The sequence below is a fragment of the Trachinotus anak genome, unplaced genomic scaffold, assembly GCF_046630095.1.
Source record: "Trachinotus anak isolate AG129_WGS33_773 ecotype Australia unplaced genomic scaffold, CSIRO_AGI_Tana_v1 ptg000032l, whole genome shotgun sequence".
Classification (NCBI taxonomy): domain Eukaryota; kingdom Metazoa; phylum Chordata; class Actinopteri; order Carangiformes; family Carangidae; genus Trachinotus; species Trachinotus anak.
The window spans coordinates 6135741-6156116 of NW_027273883.1; the positions used below are offsets into that span (position 1 = coordinate 6135741).

General features: G+C 40.4%; 4 protein-coding genes and 2 non-coding genes across 14 annotated transcripts; 4 read left to right on the forward strand and 2 right to left on the reverse strand.

Moving 5' to 3' along the window:
- Nucleotides 1–1573: 1573 nt before the first annotated feature.
- LOC139613970 (5S ribosomal RNA) lies at nt 1574–1692 on the forward strand. The gene has a single exon (XR_011686866.1). It is a non-coding gene; the product is annotated as a 5S ribosomal RNA (ribosomal RNA).
- A 432-nt stretch (nt 1693–2124) lies between these two features.
- Nucleotides 2125–8049, forward strand: LOC139613942 (membrane-spanning 4-domains subfamily A member 8-like). 4 transcript variants are annotated; one of them, XM_071470976.1, is made up of 8 exons: nt 2212–2266; nt 3587–3657; nt 5269–5466; nt 5620–5730; nt 6538–6594; nt 6753–6881; nt 7362–7478; nt 7852–8049. In XM_071470976.1, the coding sequence occupies exons 3-8, from the start codon at nt 5296–5298 to the stop codon at nt 7921–7923; spliced, it is 657 nt and encodes a 218-aa protein (XP_071327077.1). In that variant the 5' UTR covers nt 2212–2266; nt 3587–3657; nt 5269–5295; the 3' UTR covers nt 7924–8049. The 4 variants fall into 4 exon arrangements, with proteins under 4 accessions (XP_071327078.1, XP_071327077.1, XP_071327076.1 ...); XM_071470977.1 differs by lacking the exon at nt 3587–3657 and having other exon boundaries at nt 2125–2266; XM_071470975.1 differs by lacking the exon at nt 2212–2266 and having other exon boundaries at nt 3316–3657.
- Nucleotides 8050–8333: 284 nt separating this feature from the next.
- Nucleotides 8334–9297, reverse strand: LOC139613941 (uncharacterized). The gene has a single exon (XM_071470974.1). The coding sequence runs from the start codon at nt 9244–9246 to the stop codon at nt 8584–8586; it is 663 nt and encodes a 220-aa protein (XP_071327075.1). The 5' UTR covers nt 9247–9297; the 3' UTR covers nt 8334–8583.
- A 44-nt stretch (nt 9298–9341) lies between these two features.
- LOC139613971 (5S ribosomal RNA) lies at nt 9342–9460 on the reverse strand. The gene has a single exon (XR_011686867.1). It is a non-coding gene; the product is annotated as a 5S ribosomal RNA (ribosomal RNA).
- Nucleotides 9461–9918: 458 nt separating this feature from the next.
- Nucleotides 9919–15444, forward strand: LOC139613940 (transmembrane protein 176B-like). 3 transcript variants are annotated; one of them, XM_071470968.1, is made up of 9 exons: nt 9919–9937; nt 10177–10298; nt 10481–10589; nt 11228–11415; nt 11831–11950; nt 13021–13077; nt 13434–13640; nt 14366–14488; nt 14976–15444. In XM_071470968.1, the coding sequence occupies exons 4-9, from the start codon at nt 11239–11241 to the stop codon at nt 15030–15032; spliced, it is 741 nt and encodes a 246-aa protein (XP_071327069.1). In that variant the 5' UTR covers nt 9919–9937; nt 10177–10298; nt 10481–10589; nt 11228–11238; the 3' UTR covers nt 15033–15444. The 3 variants fall into 3 exon arrangements, with proteins under 3 accessions (XP_071327069.1, XP_071327074.1, XP_071327070.1); XM_071470973.1 differs by lacking the exon at nt 10481–10589; XM_071470969.1 differs by lacking the exons at nt 9919–9937; nt 10177–10298 and having other exon boundaries at nt 10458–10589.
- An 844-nt stretch (nt 15445–16288) lies between these two features.
- LOC139613943 (membrane-spanning 4-domains subfamily A member 15-like) lies at nt 16289–20186 on the forward strand. Of its 4 annotated transcripts, none has more exons than XM_071470979.1 (7): nt 16289–16506; nt 17532–17729; nt 17883–17993; nt 18472–18528; nt 18653–18781; nt 19308–19424; nt 19695–20186. In XM_071470979.1, the coding sequence occupies exons 2-7, from the start codon at nt 17559–17561 to the stop codon at nt 19764–19766; spliced, it is 657 nt and encodes a 218-aa protein (XP_071327080.1). In that variant the 5' UTR covers nt 16289–16506; nt 17532–17558; the 3' UTR covers nt 19767–20186. The 4 variants fall into 4 exon arrangements, with proteins under 4 accessions (XP_071327080.1, XP_071327084.1, XP_071327081.1 ...); XM_071470983.1 differs by having other exon boundaries at nt 16295–16506; nt 19698–20186; XM_071470980.1 differs by lacking the exon at nt 16289–16506 and adding an exon at nt 16550–17228.
- Nucleotides 20187–20376: the final 190 nt, after the last annotated feature.

The following is a 20376-nucleotide window of genomic DNA, read 5'->3' on the forward strand; positions in this document are numbered from 1 at the left end:
CATGAAAAAATGTCCTGATTGAAAAGGTACCTGCCGCACGTTTATTACTTTTATGTTAATCCGTACCTGCATGCCGTTCAGCTGCAGCTTTCCCCTGACTGCTTAGTGTGCAGAAGTCACGGAATGAGTCTCGACTACTTTTCGTTATAAATCCATGCTCTTTTGTCCATTCAGAATTAAACGAGGTCTTGCGTTTTGGCATGATGCTAACTTTCTGTCCATGTCATGACGTAGCAGCACATGGACCCTGTAAAATCCAGGATAGAATTTAAAACCCTCCTCCTCACCTACAAAGCCATTAATGGTCAGGCACCATCGTACCTTGGAGAGCTTATAGTTCCCTATTTTCCCAATAGGACGCTTCGCTCTCTAAATGTAGGTCAACTTGTGGTTCCCAGAGTTTGTAAGAGTAGAATGGGGGGCAGAGCCTTCAGCTATCAGGCTCCTCTCCTGTGGAACCAGCTCCCAGTGTGGGTTCGGGAGGCAGACACCCTCTCTACCTTTAAGATCAGGCTTCAAACTGTCCTGTTTAGTAAAGCTTATAGTTAGGGCTGGCTCGGGTATGTCCTGACCCATCCCTTAGTTATGCTGCTATAGAGCTAAACTGCTGGGGGATTCCCATGATTCACTGGGCGCTCTCTCTCTATTTCTCTCTCTCTCTCGATGACTTCATGCCATTAACTTTGTATTTTTTTTTCTCTCCCATAGTTTGTGCTTCTCCTCTCTCTCCCTCTCTCTGTCCTCATTCTGCAGGTCTCTCTGCCTCTGGAGCAGCAGGATCCAGATCCACCACTACTCATCTTTACTATTAACCACTGTTACCTGTCATCATTATTGATAACACCATTACCGACACAGCTGTTCCTGGTCTCTCTCTCTCTCTCTCTTCTCTCCTCTCTCCTCCCCCCACCCCCTCTTTTTATCTTCTCCTAAACCCAACTGGTCGAGGCAGACCCCCCCACCCTGAGCCCGGTTCTGTTGGAGGTTTCTTCCTGTTAAAAGGGAGTTTTTCCTCCCTCCTGTCGCCAAGCGCTTGCTCTTTGTGGGAACTGTTGGGGTTTTCTCTTTAACAAAGTAAGGTCTTGACCTTACGCTGTAAAGTGCCTTGAGATAATGTATATTATGATTTGGCGCTATACAAATAAAATTGAATTGAATGGACCCTTGTTTACTTTTTAAACCAATGATAAGCAGACATTTATCTGACACCGCTCTTAGTCAATCATTTGTTAGACCAGATATGCTACTGCGTTGGATGCATTTTTTACAGCCTGTGATTGGATATTGTGCTGCAGCCTGCCCAGCAAAGATGAAAACACTCCGCTCTTCAAGCCTTGTGCCTAAAAAGGAGACAAATACGCGTCCGGCCTGATGCTGCGCCGGACGCCTGGTCACCCTGCCCATCTGTGATTTTCCTATGAGGATAAATCTGAATATCTGAATCTCGGTATTGAAGTATGTTTGCTAGTTTGCAAGGAAAGAAAGAGTGAAGAAAGTAAACAATAATATCCAGCCATGTCTGTGATGGTGTGGATCATCATGTATAAAGAGGGTCTTTGTCACAGCTTCCATTGCTTACGGCCATACCACCCTGAACACGCCCGATCTCGTCTGATCTCGGAAGCTAAGCAGGGTCGGGCCTGGTTAGTACTTGGATGGGAGACCGCCTGGGAATACCAGGTGCTGTAAGCTTTTTCACTTCTCTCTGCAAACACCAGAGGATGCTGCTGCTCAGCTGTCAATCATTCTGCACCTCTTTGTAGCTTTGGGGGACAGCGCAGCTCACAATGTATAAACTGCACTTTTATATTATCACATTACAAACTTCACATGTTCAAAGAAAGAAAGAAAGAAAGAAAGATCCTCAAATATCTTGGACTGACAAACCAGTGTTCACGCAAAATATCATTTACAGAGAAAAACAAACAAACAAAAACCATGCAGTCATTCATTAAAGTTGGTATCATGCGAATATTACCAGTGAATGTGAACTTTTTGTGAACAAGTTATTTTTGATCTTAAAAACTAATAATAATCACAGCACTTTTTTTGAGGGAGGGGTGAGGGGGGGTTTTTGGGTGATCAGCAAAGGGTTAAGTTTATTGCTTCCACTGTTAACAGTAAGCGGTCCTTCCAGTAACAGCAAGCACTTGTTCCCCTCCTTCTGTTTCCACTTAAAACTGTGCAACAGTTTTCAAGTGAGATCATCGACCATCATCGCACAGATTTCTGTCTGGTTCTGCTGCAGGTTTTGCCTCTCCTCTAGGTAAGTCTTTTTGTCACGTCTGTTTCAATTCTTAAAGGAAACTAATCACATTTGAGGAAGGTCCCTTTCTTGCTATGCAAGTGCTCATCACTTGAGTTCATGTGTGGAAGTTGAGCAGGAGGAAAAGCGTTCATGTCAGGATTTAAAGGAGTAAGCAGTGTGGGCGATGCCTGTTAAAATCAATGAATACAATCCAACAACTGCCTGATGGTTGGAAGCTTCATGAAAGCAACAGTTATGTAGAATCATGTCATTGTTATTTTCTGTTATACAGTTTTTAAGATCAAAAATAAATTGTTCACATGGCCGTAAGCGATGGAAGCTGTGACAAATACCCTCTTTATACATGATGATCCACACCATCACAGACATGGCTGTATGTTATTGTTTACTTTCTTCTCTCTTTCTTTCCTTGCTAACTAGCAAACATACTTCAATACCGAGATTCAGATACTCAGATTTATCCTCGTAGGAAAATCACAGATGGTGCACTAACATGAATGATGGCTTTAATCCACAAGGTGTCCCTGGAAGCTTGTCAAGCCGAACATGTGGCGCCTGATTCAGGAACCTTTAAGTACAGAAACAGAAAGAAAATTGAACATTGATCTGAGTGTGGAGGAGGAAACAGATAGATTCAGTAAACACTGTAAATATACGGTACATTACTTTTGAGACCTATGCTCCAGCTGTTGTATATACTGTTAGACAAGTTTATACATATCTTTATATATGTTTATATTTGTATGACCATATAATGCACATACTTCTATTTCATATACTTCTTATTTCTATTTTATATTTCTTTTTTAGTAGCTATAATCATAAATAAACAAGTTTGTATATATTTCTGATTCTGACAATGAGCTGACAGTGAAAGGACCACTGCTGGGGTGCAGAATGATTGACAGCTGAGCAGCAGCATCCTCTGGTGTTTGCAGAGAGAAGTGTAAAAGCTTACAGCACCTGGTATTCCCAGGCGGTCTCCCATCCAAGTACTAACCAGACCCGACCCTGCTGACCTCCAGAGGTCAGGCATGCTCAGGGTGGTATGGCTGTCAATCTTTCTTGTAGCCCGATAAGGGGGAGGTCCTTCGGGTAAGAAGCTGACTCAAGTTCCTCTCCTCTTCCAAATAACTATTGCGCAACCATCTTAAAATCAGACAGATTTTGTCCGATGATCCTGTAGGTTTTGCTTCTCCTCTGAGGAACAGGGTTAAAGATCTTTATTGTTTCTCGTTAAAGATTTTTATTTCCCGACAAGGGGAGGTCCTTCGGGTAAGAAGCTGACTCAAGCTCCTCTCCTCTTCCAAACAACAGTTGCACAACCATCTTAAAATCAGACCAACCTTGTCGGATGATCGTGTAGGTTTTGCTTCTCTGAGAAACAGGTAAGTCTTTTTTTTTTCCGCGGGAAGAAACGACAGGTATGCCTACAGCATTTGTAAAAGACGTGATTTAGCTTTTATGAATGGTTTTTCTCATCAATAAGAATGTAAATAATAGGAATAAGAAGACAGATGTAGCTGCTGCTGCCTGCTGCGCATCTTCCAGGAACACGGAGGTGTGGAGAGCGGCGAGGATGGAGTTGACCTCAGACCTCTCAGTATAGCGCCTCTGTTCATGCTGACCATGAGTATTGGGCGTGGATGTGGCCTATTATTGGACCTTGTAATATATCCGTGGTCGTGGGCCCGCACGTCATTGACTTGTGGCCTAAGCAGCTTGTTATGATGCTTGTTTTGAGGGTTTGGGGGTAGTGGCACAGATGTAGTGGAAGTGATGGATGGGAAACACCGCGGCACAGTGGTGTCGTGTTCTCTGTTTCAGTGGCTATTCTGTGAACTGGCCTCCACTCACACTGCAGTCTGCTCTGTGGCTGCCGTGGGTACATGCATGACACCTGGAGCTGCTGTCAAAGGCCAGACATCCCTGCGTGGGCGAGTGGAAGAGAGAAAGGCTGGTGTTGGTGTCTCCGACGTCAGTCCCTGAAAGAGAACAGAAACTTTCAAAAGGGGAAAAAATCAGGTGTCGAGGTGTCCAGATAACAAAACCAATCCTTTTGGACTAAATTTGATCTTGGATAGACAACATTTCTTCCATTTTTTATATCTTATATTACATGCACAAATACTATGAAGTACTTTTACAGTGTAGTTTTTGAATAATCCTGTATCAAATTCCCTTCCAAAGAATAAGTAAGAATATTTTCGCCTAACTTTGATCTGTGATTAAAAATCATTTCATCCATAAGTAGTCCATGAGTCTGATAATTTTAGACTTGGTACTCCTTAGACTACTTATACTATTACTTTGAAGTACTTTAACTGTGTAGTTTTTTAATTATCCAGTGTCAAAGTCCCTTCCAGATAACAAGAAAAATCATTTTTGCCTAACTTTAAATTAAAAAACTGATTACAAATTTTTTTTTTAAATTACTACAAATTCAAAAACTACACAGTAAAAGTACTTCAAAGTAATACGGTAGTATAAATGGCCTAAGAAGAGATTATTAGTCTCTTGATAATGCGCCCTTAAAATAACAGTGAAATACTGTGCCGCTTACTTCAGACCAGGTTTTTGTATGTCAGGCGGGCAATCGCTTTCCACTGTCTCAAGATAGTAATGTGCCAACAAAGCCTGACCCACCACACCTCATTTTTAGAGCAACACACCCACGGGCGCTTGGATGGGCACATGTGTAGCCTATTTATTATTTAAACAATGCCCAGGTATGAGATAGAGCCCAGAGAGAGAAGTGTATGATATTGCGGCACCACACTTTGATGGTGATGGGAAAAATCACAACCACTAAGTGATGTAGCCAGGCTAACTGTTTCCCTCTGCCTCCAGTCTTTATGCTAAGCTAGGCTAAGTGCCTCCAGCTTTTCAGCCATGACAGTGGTATCAAACTTGTCATCTAACTCGATTTCCCAGAATGATGAAATATTAATGGACAGAAGTGACACATTAACAGCACATCTTCTCCTCTTCGTTCGCAGCTGTTTGTGCCACCAGGAGTGTAAAGGATGTCTGTAACTGCCACCGAGGACAAGGGGGTGACTGTGATCACCATAAAGGCAAACAGCAAGAGCATGTTTCCACCACTGTGCCAAATCCTGGGGGCTCTTTGCTACAGTCCAGTGTGCTGCTCAGTGCAGAAGGGGCTGATGAGTCCCTTTGTTACAGAAGTTATTGGGGTAAGAAAACACAACATAACAAAATTCAAGGATGTATTGGAGCATATATTCACATCAGCATATATCAAAACATAATTCACCTACAGCCACCGGTCATCTCGAGATGTTAAATGTAAGAAAATGAGAAATGTAATAGTTGTGAATCTTTCACAGATCATTCAGATCATCATGGGCCTGTTCAGCATTACACTTGGACCAGGACAACCTTCCCTATATCCTATGGATGTGGGTGAAATGGCTGTTCCATACTGGCTGGGTGCTGTGGTAAAATAACATTACTTTGTTACTTTACTATGACAACATGTTTATGTCAAATCCGACCATCCAGAATCCAGTTAATGTAGCTTAACATTGAGACTGTAAACAAGGGTGACAATTAGTCTGACTCTGGCTTATGCACTATTTTTTAGCAGTTGTTAGACAACTAGAAGAGAGAAATAGAAATATTTCCCACACATTTATTTCAGTCAGAACACACTTAATAGTGGAAACACATCTTAATATAACTCAATACAATTCAGCACCAGTATAAATTATATAAATATGAATCAACACCAACATTTTTTAACAGAACACATGACATAAATATATATTTTTTGATTACAATCTCATAAATTTGTCCTTAAGGAATTATGACCAAGATAATATACACTGTATAGAACATTTTACAGTCTCTGGTGGTAAACCTACTGTACATAATGTAGACAGTGTTTGTAAATGACCTCAAACATGTCTTTGACCTTTGTGCACTGCAGTATGTTGTTACTTACTGACTGACACATGCAGATATGATATATCTGTAATAAGGTAATATCAGTTCATAATATCATCAGGCTCTAACTATATTCTCATGAAGAGAGAATTTATTGCAGCACTGTAGCAGTAGACTGTATTATAGCAAATCATGTAAGTGTCACAAAGTAATTTCAATTAAAGGAGGATTTTATGGCAAGAAGATTTTCTGAAAGCAAAATGTTGTGAATGAGTCCATGGTTATATGCATGGTTTTACGTTGCTTTGTTTATAATAAACTGGTTTTCACCAACATGAGCTGTCTGCTGTTCTCTACAGTATACTGCAGTTGGACTCATGTCCTTTTTGGCCGGAAATATCCCTTCTCCATGCTTGGTAAGTTAAGTCCTCCAAACTGCGTTGATTAATTGAAGAAAACGTGTGAAAACCTGCTGTGGCACAGCTTTGTCAATGGAATAATGTGTCTTTTGTCTTAGGGTACATTAAAAATATAATCAATCAATTTGAATTGATTGATATTTTTCCCCTCTCAGGTGGGCCTTGCCTTGTCCATGAACGTTGTTGGTGCAGTCTTTGCCATTGTTGGCATTGTGCTGTATGGAATAGAAGTATATATCATCTTGTCGTGGTGGTGGTACGATTATGAGACAGATAGATATGTGGTAAGAATATTTCCAAAACTATGCTTAAAAGCCCAATCATACAGTGTGCAGCATTACTGCCTTACACTGCTTCACAGTCTGATTTGAAATTGACTTTGGCATTTCCATGCACTTCACAAAAAACTGTTTGTTGTTGTTGTTGTTGCAAAAAATTATTTGTACTTAATACATTTGAAAGTAAACTTTAGTTGGAATATTTTTAATCAAACTGAATAAAATTTCTTTTAATTAACTAATTAATCAATTCAGTCTGTATTCATTTGCATAAGTAACAAGACAATAAAATAGTGATTATTTTAGCAGCAAAAAAACAAACAAACAAAAAAAACTAAACAAATGGGCTCATGAAGGTATCTCAGGTACAGGTAGTAAATATATAAATATAGGCAGAATTTCTTTTGAAAATGAGATAGAATTAACTGGAAGGCTGGGATATGTGTTAAGTCTGGTTAATGAATGAATTAACTTCTCGTCCAACAGGATTTATTGACAACTGCTGATACTGTGTCAGTCATCATGGCCGTTCTCCAGCTGTGTTTGTGCATTGGCTTTGCTGTTCTGGCCATCAAGGCTCTGGTCAACCGGAAGAAGGAAGAGGTATGAATCAAGACAAACACACAAGTTCAGTATCCACACAAACTGGTGGGTCACTGGGTGTCTTAGAACAGCTGTATCTCTGGTGTGGTGTTTTTCTACTTGTAGTGTCAAAAACTGTCAAAATGTCAACTTTTTCATGTTGTTGCTGTGTGAAAGTGTACTTTTAGATTTTGGTTGTCACAGGTCACGGTCAGTGTGACCTGACAAAACACTTTTTATCCATTACTCAAGGCTTCACACAGCAATTACGACAACATTTCACACAAATGGTTATTATTTTATATGACTCTGGATAAACGGATGTAATTTGAGATCCGGTCTGTGTTGTGGAGGCGTACAACTGCAAGGTGGTAATTCTAGTTTTCTGTCTCAGCAGGTTGTTCAAAATGTTGAAGATCAGCAGCCAGAGCTGAAGGAAATCCTCCTGACCAGTCCCTGTGCCTAAAATAAGTCTTTCAGAGGAAACAACAAAATATGAGGCTTTTTGAAGTCTTTTCTGATGACGTCATTTGTCGGTGGTTTTTAAAACTGTCTCTTAATCACTGTTGATAAATAAATCTGTATTATGGTGTTTGTCTCTATGTGTCAGCCAACCTGTCCAGTGTGTACCTCACACAATGTCAGCTGGGATTGGCTGGTTTAGACAAGCGGTAAAGCTGACAACAATAACTCGGCTGCATAAAGAGTACTCTTTACCTTTACTGGAGGTTGTACTTCAACAACAGAGGATTTGTATGTTGTCTCACTGTTACCTTTTCTTACCAGCACTGTATTTACAAAGAGCAAATTCGGGCAGCATGAAATTACATGCAAATTAACTGAGACGCGAAATCACTGAGCAACAGAGGCGTCAGATCAATGCAGGGGCAATGAAATAAGATTTATTTTGTCATGATTATGGTCAAAAAATGTCAGTGGCACACTGCTTTCAAAGATTACACAGTTCAGGATTGAACTGACGATGATGAGAGTATCAGTTTGGGATTACAAGACATTTCTGCTTTATCCAAGTGTTTACAATGAAGAGCGACAGGAGAGATAAAGAAGGATTTCATAGTTATGAATCCATCAGAATTGGGACACACTGTGTATCTCAACCTCACCTCTACCACCAGTTTAAATTGATAACAGTTTGAATAAGGTCAATGCCAGGGAAGTCCGTGGCAATGATACCAAAGCACGGTCTGGGCTGATTAGGGTAAAACTGTCTCAGGTATTGATTGAGCCATGGGTTAACCTGCTCAGCCACTCTTTTTGGAGTCAGAAACATCCCCCAGAAAGTACCAAAGCCAGTGCCACTAGTGTACGTCAACACAGCATTATCACCTCCACACGCTTCAGTGGCTTGGTTCAGCTGTTTGATTATTCCGTTGTCTTTATCTTCAACGTTACTAACTTTGGTTTTACCTTCCGTATCTATGAGAGGAATTCCTAGTGTGAAGGTGCTCTTCTGCAAAAAAAACATTTTCCCCCTGACTTGACCCATATTTGGCATCCCAGAGGTCACCCAGACATGTTGGTCATTGCCAATCAGACTTTGCACCATTTCATTGACTGTTTTCTTCTCAAAAGACTCTGGTTGCACTCTAATGAGCACAGCTTCAGTCTTAAACTCTGACAGGAAGGCTTTAACTGTGTCCAGGAGCTCCTTGAAAGTGCTTCGCTGGTACGTCACCCTGGTATTTGAGGCTCTTTCTTTCTTTCTTTCTTTCTTTCTTTGATCATGTGAAATGTGTAATGTGATAATATAAAAGTGCAGTTTATACATTGTGAGCTGCGCTGTCCCCCACAGCTACAAAGAGGTGCAGAATGATTGACAGCTGAGCAGCAGCATCCTCTGGTGTTGGCAGAGAGAAGTGTAAAAGCTTACAGCACCTGGTATTCCCAGGCGGTCTCCCATCCAAGTACTAACCAGGCCCGACCCTGCTTAGCTTCCGAGATCAGACGAGATCGGGCGTGTTCAGGGTGGTATGGCCGTAAGCAATGGAAGCTGTGACAAAGACCCTCTTTATACATGATGATCCACACCATCACAGACATAGCTGGATATTATTGTTTACTTTCTTCACTCTTTCTTTCCTTGCTAACTAGCAAACATACTTCAATACCGAGATTCAGATATTCAGATTTATCCTCATAGGAAAATCACAGATGGTGCATTAACATGAATGATGGCTTTAATCCACTCGGTGACCCTGGAAGCTTGTCAAGCCGAACATGTGGAGCCTGATTCAGGAACCTTTAAGTTTAATGTTGTTTGTTGTCTCTTTCAGTCTCAGGCAGGATGTCTGTCTCCATGACCAAAGCTGATGGGGTCACTGTGATCACTTTGACCTCTGACCCCCAAAGTTCTTGGCCTCCACTGTGCCAAATCCTGAAGGGCCTTTGTTACAGCCCTGTGTGCTGCACTGTCTCAGAACATGAGGAGGGTCCAGAGGATGTTTCAGTCAGTACTGGGGGTGAGTTATAACCTTATATGTTTAAATGGTTCAATGAACGTGAAAAAGATGATGATGATAATAATTAATGATCAGAAAACCTTTTGGGAGGAGGGGGGTAGGAAACATCTCTTTGGCTGGCAGGGTTATGCGGGAGGAATATGGACTTTTATCCGAGTATTCACATTTATCTTTGTTCAGCTGAATGATCAGCAAAGGGTTAAGGTTTTTTATTTGGACATGTTATTGTTGCCACATAGGGGGAGGTCTTTCCGGGAACAGGCTCTCCTGCTCCTCAAGAGACCAACTGCGCAACAACAATAAAACCGGATTATCAAACGGATCGATTAGGATTTGCTTCTCCTCCGATAAATATAAACGGGTAAGGGTATTTGTTATGTCTGCTTCCGCCTTTGACGTTATTGAAGTGGATTTTAGGCACTGACTGCACATGTTCTCATCCATTTCGATAACAGCTTCCTTGAGTAACGTTACTGCAGAACTAAAATCGTGGCCGCTCAGATACTTGAGAGACACTGTGGCCACTGTTCTGTTATTTCACAGATTCCAGTCAATACGACCAGAGCAGACGTTTAGACTGAACCTCGGGATTTGTTGACGGAAACTGGGCTGAAAGTTCCTGAAAAAATTGAGCTTCGGCTGAAAATAAAATGTAAGATATTGTTTCATAGCTAAGCTGCCAATAAACACTAATACTGAGGGGTTTTGTCAGCTGGCTGTCTTATTCACCCCATTAGAGGCCAAGAAACACCTCTGAGAAATGAATACTGTAGCCACAAACTACCTCCTTCTACATGATCACCAAGGTGAATCAGCACCTGTTAGATAGTTTCAACAAGAACGGAACATTATGAATGTTGGATTTATTACAGGACTTATGTTGTACATATCTATAAATCTATGTCATTGTTTCTGTGAAACGGTGGATCAGGGTGAATGGGACACAAACTAGCAAACGTACTAAAATGCTGAGATTCAGCAACTGTTTAGTTTGTACACCTTTTTCTTTTTCGGCCCAGATATTCAGATTTCTCCTAGTAGGAAAATGACAGATGGAAGGACTGACATTAATGATGATCGAGCGAGTGAGCATGTACAATACCAAACCCTGAAACCGGTCCACTGAAAAGGAGTACAGCCATCATTGATGCTATTATTCACACTTCTGCTTTTCCTGCTTTGACACGTCAAAATGGCTGCTGTGTGGAAGGTCTAAATTTAAAGCATCTAACAAGAAACTTAACCTGATTCAGGAACTCCAAAGTTAATGTAGTGTCTTGTCTCTTTCAGTCTCAGGTAGGATGTCTGTCTCCATGACCAAAGCTGATGGGGTCACTGTGTTTACTGTGACCTCTGACCCCCAAAGTTCTTGGCCTCCACTGTGCCAAATCATTAAGGCCCTTTGCTACAGCCCTGTGTGCTGCACTGTGTCTGAGAACATGAGGAGGGTCCAGAGGACGTCTCAGTCAGTACTGGGGGTGAGTTATAACCTTATATGTTTCACGTTGCTCTGTGAAGTTGTGCTATAAATCTTTTGTTTGCTACACTGCAGTTTTTATTTAGCACTTTTTCTTCCCCCGCTCAGCTCTGTTTAAAATGTTGATCAGCTCACAATTTATAATTTTATTGCTCTCCGCCAAAAGCCTCTCATTGTGGTCCTACTCTCATTACAGTCCTTTGTTTTGTGTCCATGTCATTGTCTGAGAGTTATTTAAGAGAGTTTTGGCCCTGTACCTGCCTTGCCTTGGTTCAGGTGATGTTAAAGTAGTTCACCATGCTCTGCACCACCGAGTTGTTCTACACTTGACCTGAACGGTGTCTGGTAACAGTAGTTATACAGTAGAGGTGCTTGATGTTCATACTGTTGTCCATACTGCGTTTCCTCCTCTGCAGGCTCTGCACATTATGGTTGGGTTGCTCAACATTGGCCTCGGAGCGATTCTCTGTTGCAGTCTCGCTGGCTCTTGGTATCAAATGGACGAAACCTTGTTTCCTTTTTGGATGGGAGCGTTGGTAAGGAAGCTAATGCTGGATTTGTGATTTTATTTACTTTTTCAAAACATGTTCTTTTGTATCATGACTAAAATCCCACAGAATTTCCCTCCAAAATGAATTGTCATTGGAGTTATTGAGTTGATTCCAACTGCCTTTCTTGCACAGGAAGGCTGGAAAATAGTAACACATCGTGATCTCACTCTGAAGCGTCAAACACCATGAAACCCATGTGCTGTGAAAAGATTAAAAGTTTACCAAAGCATCTCCACTACCTGCAACTGTTTTACTATGAACTGGTAGAGATTCAGTGTCTTACTGTAAAACAAGTGACATGCCAACACAGTCAGATTGAGTGCAGCCAATAAAGTGTCACAGTGTTGACGGAGATAACACACATGAGGGATGCACTTCATTGATTGCATAAAAATACACACAGCTCTGTCTGATTATACAAGCACCACAGAGCTGAACCATTGTCAACTCTGAAGGCAGCAGCAAATGTCCTTGCAGGTTCACAATAGCAGCATCTGCCCTCTTCTTTATTACTGTTTACTGTCTGAAAGCACCTGTGTTCTTGTTAAAAGGCAGAAACTGTACCGCCTTCTTGTTGTCCATAGACCTCCATGTGACACACACAAAGTGTGTCAACCAAGACGTTACAGATCTCTCTGTTAGAGAGATGGTTAAGACCTCCCATGACTCATCCAGTCCAGTCCTCAGTCTGGTTCAGGTGGTCCTCATTTGGTCCTTTCCACTGCCCAATGATAACCCCAGTTTAGGTCAGCTGGCCCTCTCCCCTGCAGTTCTGACAGTCTGCTCCAACCTCTTAGTGGCCTCTGTGCTTGCCTTTGCATTGAACAGCAGTTCAGAGTATTGAAGCTTCTTGGGTTCTGGAGAGCTCTGGGGAATTCTTCCTCATCTAAACCCAAATGTGTGTTTTCTTTTTTTACAGTGCTTTGTGCTTTGTATTTTATTGTAAGAGTTACCTAGTTGCTCTCTTGGTGGGCCAAAGTAATATATATGAATTTTCATGTAGTGTTTGTGTGGAAGAGTGGAGTTAAAAATTGTGTTTTTTGTCTCCTCTGTAGTTTATGTTATTTGGCATCATGTGCATTTTGTCTGAGAAGTACCCCAGTCCATGTCTGGTGAGTAGTTAAATCCTCATGTTCTCTTAAAAGGACTTCTTCCATGTTACTGTCTTCTCTTTTCCTTGTTTTTATTTCAACACAATCAGATGATTATTTTGTACTTGCTACATGTAAAGTCAGATATCACTCAAGAATATACACAGCCACATTCTCTCACATGATTACAGTAAATATTTTCATTGGAGAAGTCAGAGTAAATGTATCAACGTAAAAGTGTGAACCAACTGGTGGCTTTAGTTTTTGGACAGTTTTTAACTTCCTTATGTGTATTGTTTGTTGTTGGTTGCCTGGTGTAGTTTTGTATTTGGCTTCATTCTAATTTTGCTCATAAACTGGCAAATTTTGTATTTTAGGTCATCGTCAATGTGATTCTGAATCTGGCGGGAGTTGCCTTTGCCATTGCAGCCATTGTTCTCTACAGCATTAATATAGCAAACATATGGTTGTGGCGGATGTGTCGACGTTACGATTATGACTACGGGTACAGACACCAGACGACAACATCTCCTGAGGAGCAGCTCATCCAGGAGCAATGCATGGAGGCCAAAGCACTGACCCTGGTAAGTAAAGATCATTTCAGGATTCAAAATGCAATCCAGTTAGATAACTGATGAACTTTTTCATCATCAGATGTTGATGTAAAGGTTATCATCCATGATTACCATTGCCAGACTTTAACAGGAATAACTCAAAACAGTTTTGATCATCAATTGTTTAAGTGGTTTGTTAAGCAAAAATGCCAAATGAGCTGGTTTGAGATTCTCAAATGTCAGAATTTGCTGCTTTTAGATCATTAACTGAACATTTTTTGCCACTGTGCTGGTGCCAGCTGTGGCGGGAGGCTTTCTTATATTTTCCAATCGTCTGTATTTGTAAGTAGGTCCGTCTGTCGCATTCTTGTGAGGGTGATAGCTCAGTAACGTCTTGAGAGAATTTCTTCAAATGTGGTCCAAACGTTCATTTGGACTCTTGGATGACCACATTAGATTATGGTGGTCAAAGGTCAGTGTACTGTACCAAACACATTTTTGGCCATAACTGGAAACATCCACATCAATATAGTGATGTGAGTTCCATTTCTGCAATAGTGATGAGCCCTTCTCACTGTTTGCTGACTTTTTATATACTAAATGATTTAATGTATAAATGATGAACAGTGAAATAAATGAAACAGCCAAGTTTGAAGGAAAAGCATTAAGCCAGAAAAAAGTCAATTTAATTGAAACAATCTTCAAGTATGTTTAAAGATGTTGAAGGTAACACTGTTTTGTTTGTGTCTCACCAGATGATCTTAAGGAGCATCAATGCTGTGCTGATTGTCTTGTCAGTCCTGGAGCTCTGCATCACCATCAGCTCAGCCACCATGGGGATCAAGACTCTGAAGAACAAGGAGAAGCAAGAAAACAAGGTAGAGTATAAAAAACTTTTTTTAATGTCCTTATGTGGAAACAATGGCCGTAATGTCCGTTGTTATCTTATCATCTTATGTCTCTATTTTCATCTTGGCAGCCATTGGTGCTGATCAATTATAGGATCAGTTTGATATTTTGGATTTGGTTACGTTTGTACAGAGCCAGGCCAGCTGTTTCCCCCGTTTCAATGCTTTATGCTAAGCTAATCACCTGCTGGCTTCTTATTTAGTATACAGACATGAGAGGTATTGATCTTCTCATTTAACTCTCTGCAAGAAAGTGAATTAGTTTATTTCATGTCAATCTGTCAGTATAGACATAAATATACAATTAAAAAAGTAAAATAATTATTCCCCTTGTGTATCCCCGCTTGAAACAGTGTAACAGTACAGTTCATGAGTGTCTTTGATGATGTGCTATTCTTTAAGATTTGAGTATGTCAGCACCTTTTTCTGCTTCACTGATATTATTTTTCTCTTTCAGGGGAGTGTTGACCCAGAACTATACAAACCACTACTAGAGGAAGTCGCCACCAAGTAACCGTAAAGACCAAATGAAACTCTCTGCTTAGTGCTATCAGATACTAGAAGTTGTAATCCTTTGCAAAATACCATTGACTATATGTACTTTAATGTCAATAATTTACACTAATTCAGCTGGTACCATCTCTGCTTAGAAGGGTTTCTTAAAAATATTTGCACTTGTACTTCAAAGTAGATTTTGGTATTAATCTAAAGTTTATATGCTGCTTTCCATTTCATTCTCTTTTTTTTAACTGTTCCTGTTAATCATAACTTTGTTTCGAGTAATGTGCCTTACAGTCAGTGTGTTTGTAGGTGAAAGGGAGGCTCATGAATGTGTGTGTGGCACTGATACACGTATGATTTTTGTTTGCAATTTTACAATATTGAGCCATGTTGAAAAATAAAGGCATCAAAACTGTGAACTGTCACATACTTCATTGTTGTGTGTATTCAAATCACAGTGTGACTGAGAGCTATTTGCTCTTTGTGTACAGATGGGAACAATAACTATCAAGAGAAGCAGTGTGTAGTTAAGAGTAACATAATTCAAAATATCATTCAGGTCATGACGGTGGTGCAGTGGTCAGCCCTGTCACCTCACAGCAAGAAGGTTCTGGGTTCATCCTGGGACCTTTCTGTTTGGAGTTTGCATCTTCCCCCTGTAGTTCCCACTGTGCTTCTCAGAGGAAGTACATAAGGTGAATTGCACCATAGATGTGAGTGTGAATGGTTATTTGTCTCTGTATATCAGCCCTGTGATAGACAACCTGTCCAGATTCAACCCTGCTCACCCAGTGTCAGCTGGGATGGGCTCCAGCCCCTCTGTGACCCTATAAAGATAAACATTATGGATAATGGATAGATGGATAATTCCTCTTTCTCCAAATGCCACTTCTTCAGTAAAATAAAACGATTAAAACCACTCTTTGCTCAGTGGTGTTAACCCAGCTGACGTGAACATCCTTTAATTTGACCTGTAGGCTAATAGAATGACTTATTACTATACTTAATGTACAGTATGTGCTGTTGTTCCATAACATAAATGTTAAATGTTGCAGAATATATTAAATATGATGGTTAATATAATATATATAGTTAAGTGCACCTTACAATATTAATAATGAGAAGAACACTTTTGGGAGGCTACTCAGACATTTCTCTGGTTGGTGGGGTTGTGCTGGGGGAATTGGGACCCCTGACCTCTAAACCTCTGGCTGCAGCCCTGCGCACCACTGCCACCTTTTCTCTGTTTGGGGTTGTAAGAATTGCATGTTAATTAAACTCATCCCGGAGTGTTCACACATGTTTGTATTTAGCTGAATGATCAGCTAAGGGTTAAAGATCTTTGTTGTTCCCCGATAAGGGGAGGTCCTTCGGGTAAGAAGCTGACTCAAGCTCCTCTCCTCTTCCAAACAACAGTTGCACAACCATCTTAAAATCAGACCAACCTTGTCGGATGATCGTGTAGGTTTTGCTTCTCTGAGAAACAGGTAAGTCTTTTTTTTTCCGCGGGAAGAAACGACAGGTATGCCTACAGCATTTGTAAAAGACGTGATTTAGCTTTTATGAATGGTTTTTCTCATCAATAAGAATGTAAATAATAGGAATAAGAAGACAGATGTAGCTGCTGCTGCCTGCTGCGCATCTTCCAGGAACACGGAGGTGTGGAGAGCGGCGAGGATGGAGTTGACCTCAGACCTCTCAGTATAGCGCCTCTGTTCATGCTGACCATGAGTATTGGGCGTGGATGTGGCCTATTATTGGACCTTGTAATATATCCGTGGTCGTGGGCCCGCACGTCATTGACTTGTGGCCTAAGCAGCTTGTTATGATGCTTGTTTTGAGGGTTTGGGGGTAGTGGCACAGATGTAGTGGAAGTGATGGATGGGAAACACCGCGGCACAGTGGTGTCGTGTTCTCTGTTTCAGTGGCTATTCTGTGAACTGGCCTCCACTCACACTGCAGTCTGCTCTGTGGCTGCCGTGGGTACATGCACGAAACCTGGAGCTGCTGTCAAAGGCCAGACATCCCTGCGTGGGCGAGTGGAAGAGAGAAAGGCTGGTGTTGGTGTCTCCGACGTCAGTCCCTGAAAGAGAAGAGAAACTTTCAAAAGGGAAAAAATAAGTAGTTCATGACCCTGATACTTTTCGACTGAGTACTTCTTAGAGTACTTGCACAAATATCCAAGATCAAATTTAGGTGAAAAGGACTGGTTAGTATATAAAGTAACAGTAAAAACTGCAAAAATGTAAGACCGCCCAGGTGTGAGAAGTGTATGATATTGCGGCACCACACTTTGATGGTGATGGGAAGAATCACAACCACTAAGTGATGTAGCCAGGCTAACTGTTTCCCTCTGCCTCCAGTCTTTATGCTAAGCTAGGCTAAGTGCCTCCAGCTTTTCAGCCATGACAGTGGTATCAAACTTGTCATCTAACTCGATTTCCCAGAATGATGAAATATTAATGGACAGAAGTGACACATTAACAGCACATCTTCTCCTCTTCGTTCGCAGCTGTTTGTGCCACCAGGAGTGTAAAGGATGTCTGTAACTGCCACCGAGGACAAGGGGGTGACTGTGATCACCATAAAGGCAAACAGCAAGAGCATGTTTCCACCACTGTGCCAAATCCTGGGGGCTCTTTGCTACAGTCCAGTGTGCTGCTCAGTGCAGAAGGGGCTGATGAATCCCTGTGTTACAGCAGTTATTGGGGTGAGAAAACACAACATAACAAAATTCAAGGATGTATTGGAGCATATATTCACATCAGCATATATCAAAACATAATTCACCTACAGCCACCGGTCATCTCGAGATGTTAAATGTAAGAAAATGAGAAATGTAATAGTTGTGAATCTTTCACAGACCATTCAGATCATGATGGGCCTGTTCAACATTGCTCTTGGACCAGGACGACCTTTCCTAAATCCTATGGATGTGGGTCAAATGGCTGTTCCATACTGGCTGGGTGCTGTGGTAAAATAACATTACTTTGTTACTTTACTATGACAACATGTTTATGTCAAATACGACCATCCAGAATCCAGTTAATGTAGCTTAACATTGAGACTGTAAACAAGGGTGACAATTAGTCTGACTCTGGCTTATGCACGATTTTTTAGCAGTTGTTAGACAACTAGAAGAGAGAAATAGAAATATTTCCCACACATTTATTTCAGTCAGAACACACTTAATACTGGAAACACATCTTAATATAACTCAATACAATTCAGCACCAGTATTAACTATATAAATATGAACACCAACATTTTTTAACAGAACACATGACATAAATATATATTTTTGATTACAATCTCATAAATTTGTCCTTAAGGAATTATGACCAAGATAATATACACTGTGAATGAGTCCATGGTTATATGCATGGTTTTACGTTGCTTTGTTAATAATAAACTGGTTTTCACCAACATGAGCTGTCTGCTGTTCTCTGCAGTATACTGCAGTTGGACTCATGTCCTTTATGGCTGGACAGTTCCCTTCTCCATGCTTGGTAAGTTAAGTCCTCCAAACTGCAGGAAATGTGTGAAAACCTGCTGTGGCACAGCTTTGTCAATGGAATAATGTATCTTTTGTCTAAGGGTACATTAAAAATATAATCAATTTTCCCCTCTCAGGTGGGCCTTGGCTTGTCCATGAACGTTGTTGGTGCAGTCTTTGCCATTGTTGGCATTGTGCTGTATGGAATAGAAGTATATGACCTCTTGGGGTGGAGATGGTACGATTATTGGAGAGATAGATATGTGGTAAGAATATTTCCAAAACTATGCTTAAAAGCACAATCATACAATGTGCAGCATTACTGCCTTACACTACTTCACAGTCTGATTTGAAATTGACTTTGGCATTTCCATGCACTTCGCAAAAAACTGTTTGTTGTTGTTGCAAAAAATAATTTGTACTTAATACATTTGAAAGTAAACTGTAGTTGTAATATTTTTTTAATCAAACTGAATTAAATTTATTTTAATTAACCAATTCATTAAGTCAGTCTGTATTTATTTGCATAAGTAACAAGGCAATAAAATAGTGATTATTTTAGCAGCCATGAAAAACAAAGAGATTAGATTAGATTTAATCAATGAAGAAAAAAATATATATATATCCACTGTTTACATAATAGTATTGATTTGTGCTGCTTCAGGTGACAGTTATAGGTAGTAAATATATAAATATAGGCAGAATTTCTGTTGAAAATGAGATTTAACTGGGAGGCTGGGATATGTGTTGAGTCTGACTGGTTAATGAATGAATTAACTTCTCGTCCAACAGGGTTTATTGACAACTGCTGATACTGTGTCAGTCATCATGGCCGTTCTCCAGCTGTGTTTGTGCATTGGCTTTGCTGTTCTGACCATCAAGGCTCTGGTCAATCGGAAGAAGGAAGAGGTATGAATCAAGACAAACACACAAGTTCAGTATCCACACAAACTGGTGGGTGACTGGGTGTCTTAGAACAGCTGTATCTCTGGTGTGGTGTTTTTCTACTTGTAGTGTCAATAAAAACTGTAAAAATGTCAACTTTTAAAATGTCAATAACCATTTCACACAAATGGTTATTATTTTATATGACTCTGGATAAACGGATGTAATTTAAGATCCGGTCTGTGTTGTGGAGGCGTACAACTGCAAGGTGGTAATTCTAGTTTTCTGTCTCAGCAGGTTGTTCAAAATGTTGAAGATCAGCAGCCAGAGCTGAAGGAAATCCTCCTGACCAGTCCCTGTGCCTAAAATAAGTCTTTCAGAGGAAACAACAAAATATGAGGCTTTTTGAAGTCTTTTCTGATGACGTCATTTGTCGGTGGTTTTTAAAACTGTCTCTTAATCACTGTTGATAAATAAATCTGTATTATGATGTGATGCTGTTATGGTCAAGGTTTTGTTAGGTGTAAACACAAAAATGTCTGGGTTAGGTTTGGAGAAAAATCCTGGTTTGGGCTCAGATAGGAACTTTATTAATGTTAGGGAAACTTGCTGAAACAACTGATGCTGTCGTTCTTGTTGGGAGGAGATTCTCACTTAAAATCATTTCAACCAAACACATGGATCCATGAGAATGAAAATAAAAAAATTAATCTTACATCACAAATGTTAACAATATATACTTAACTTATGTGTGAAAGCTTATTAAAAACATACATATAAAAATTCGATGTGCTTATATATGTTTTCTTATTATTTTCTTATTAATTTTACTGTCTATCTTCACACTCTGGGAAAGTAGCCTCAGACCTAGTGATAGACTTTGGGATAGATATTTATCTACATAACATATATCTACAACAAGGGCAGCTCAGTGGTGCAGTGGTTAGCACTGTCACCTCACAGCAACAAGGTTCTG

Coding starts and splice junctions, on each gene's coding strand:
- LOC139613942 (XM_071470977.1), top strand. CDS start 5,296: ATGTCTGTAACTGCCACCGAGGACAAGGGGGTGACTGTGATCACCATA. Junction 5,467..5,619: donor TTGTTACAGAAGTTATTGGG/GTAAGAAAACAC, acceptor AATCTTTCACAG/ATCATTCAGATCATCATGGG. Junction 6,595..6,752: donor ATATCCCTTCTCCATGCTTG/GTAAGTTAAGTC, acceptor TTCCCCTCTCAG/GTGGGCCTTGCCTTGTCCAT.
- LOC139613943 (XM_071470979.1), top strand. CDS start 17,559: ATGTCTGTAACTGCCACCGAGGACAAGGGGGTGACTGTGATCACCATA. Junction 17,994..18,471: donor CATACTGGCTGGGTGCTGTG/GTAAAATAACAT, acceptor TGTTCTCTGCAG/TATACTGCAGTTGGACTCAT. Junction 19,425..19,694: donor TCAATCGGAAGAAGGAAGAG/GTATGAATCAAG, acceptor TTTCTGTCTCAG/CAGGTTGTTCAAAATGTTGA.
- LOC139613940 (XM_071470968.1), top strand. CDS start 11,239: ATGTCTGTCTCCATGACCAAAGCTGATGGGGTCACTGTGTTTACTGTG. Junction 13,078..13,433: donor AGTACCCCAGTCCATGTCTG/GTGAGTAGTTAA, acceptor TTTGTATTTTAG/GTCATCGTCAATGTGATTCT. Junction 13,641..14,365: donor AGGCCAAAGCACTGACCCTG/GTAAGTAAAGAT, acceptor GTGTCTCACCAG/ATGATCTTAAGGAGCATCAA.
- LOC139613941 (XM_071470974.1), bottom strand. CDS start 9,246: ATGTATAAACTGCACTTTTATATTATCACATTACACATTTCACATGAT.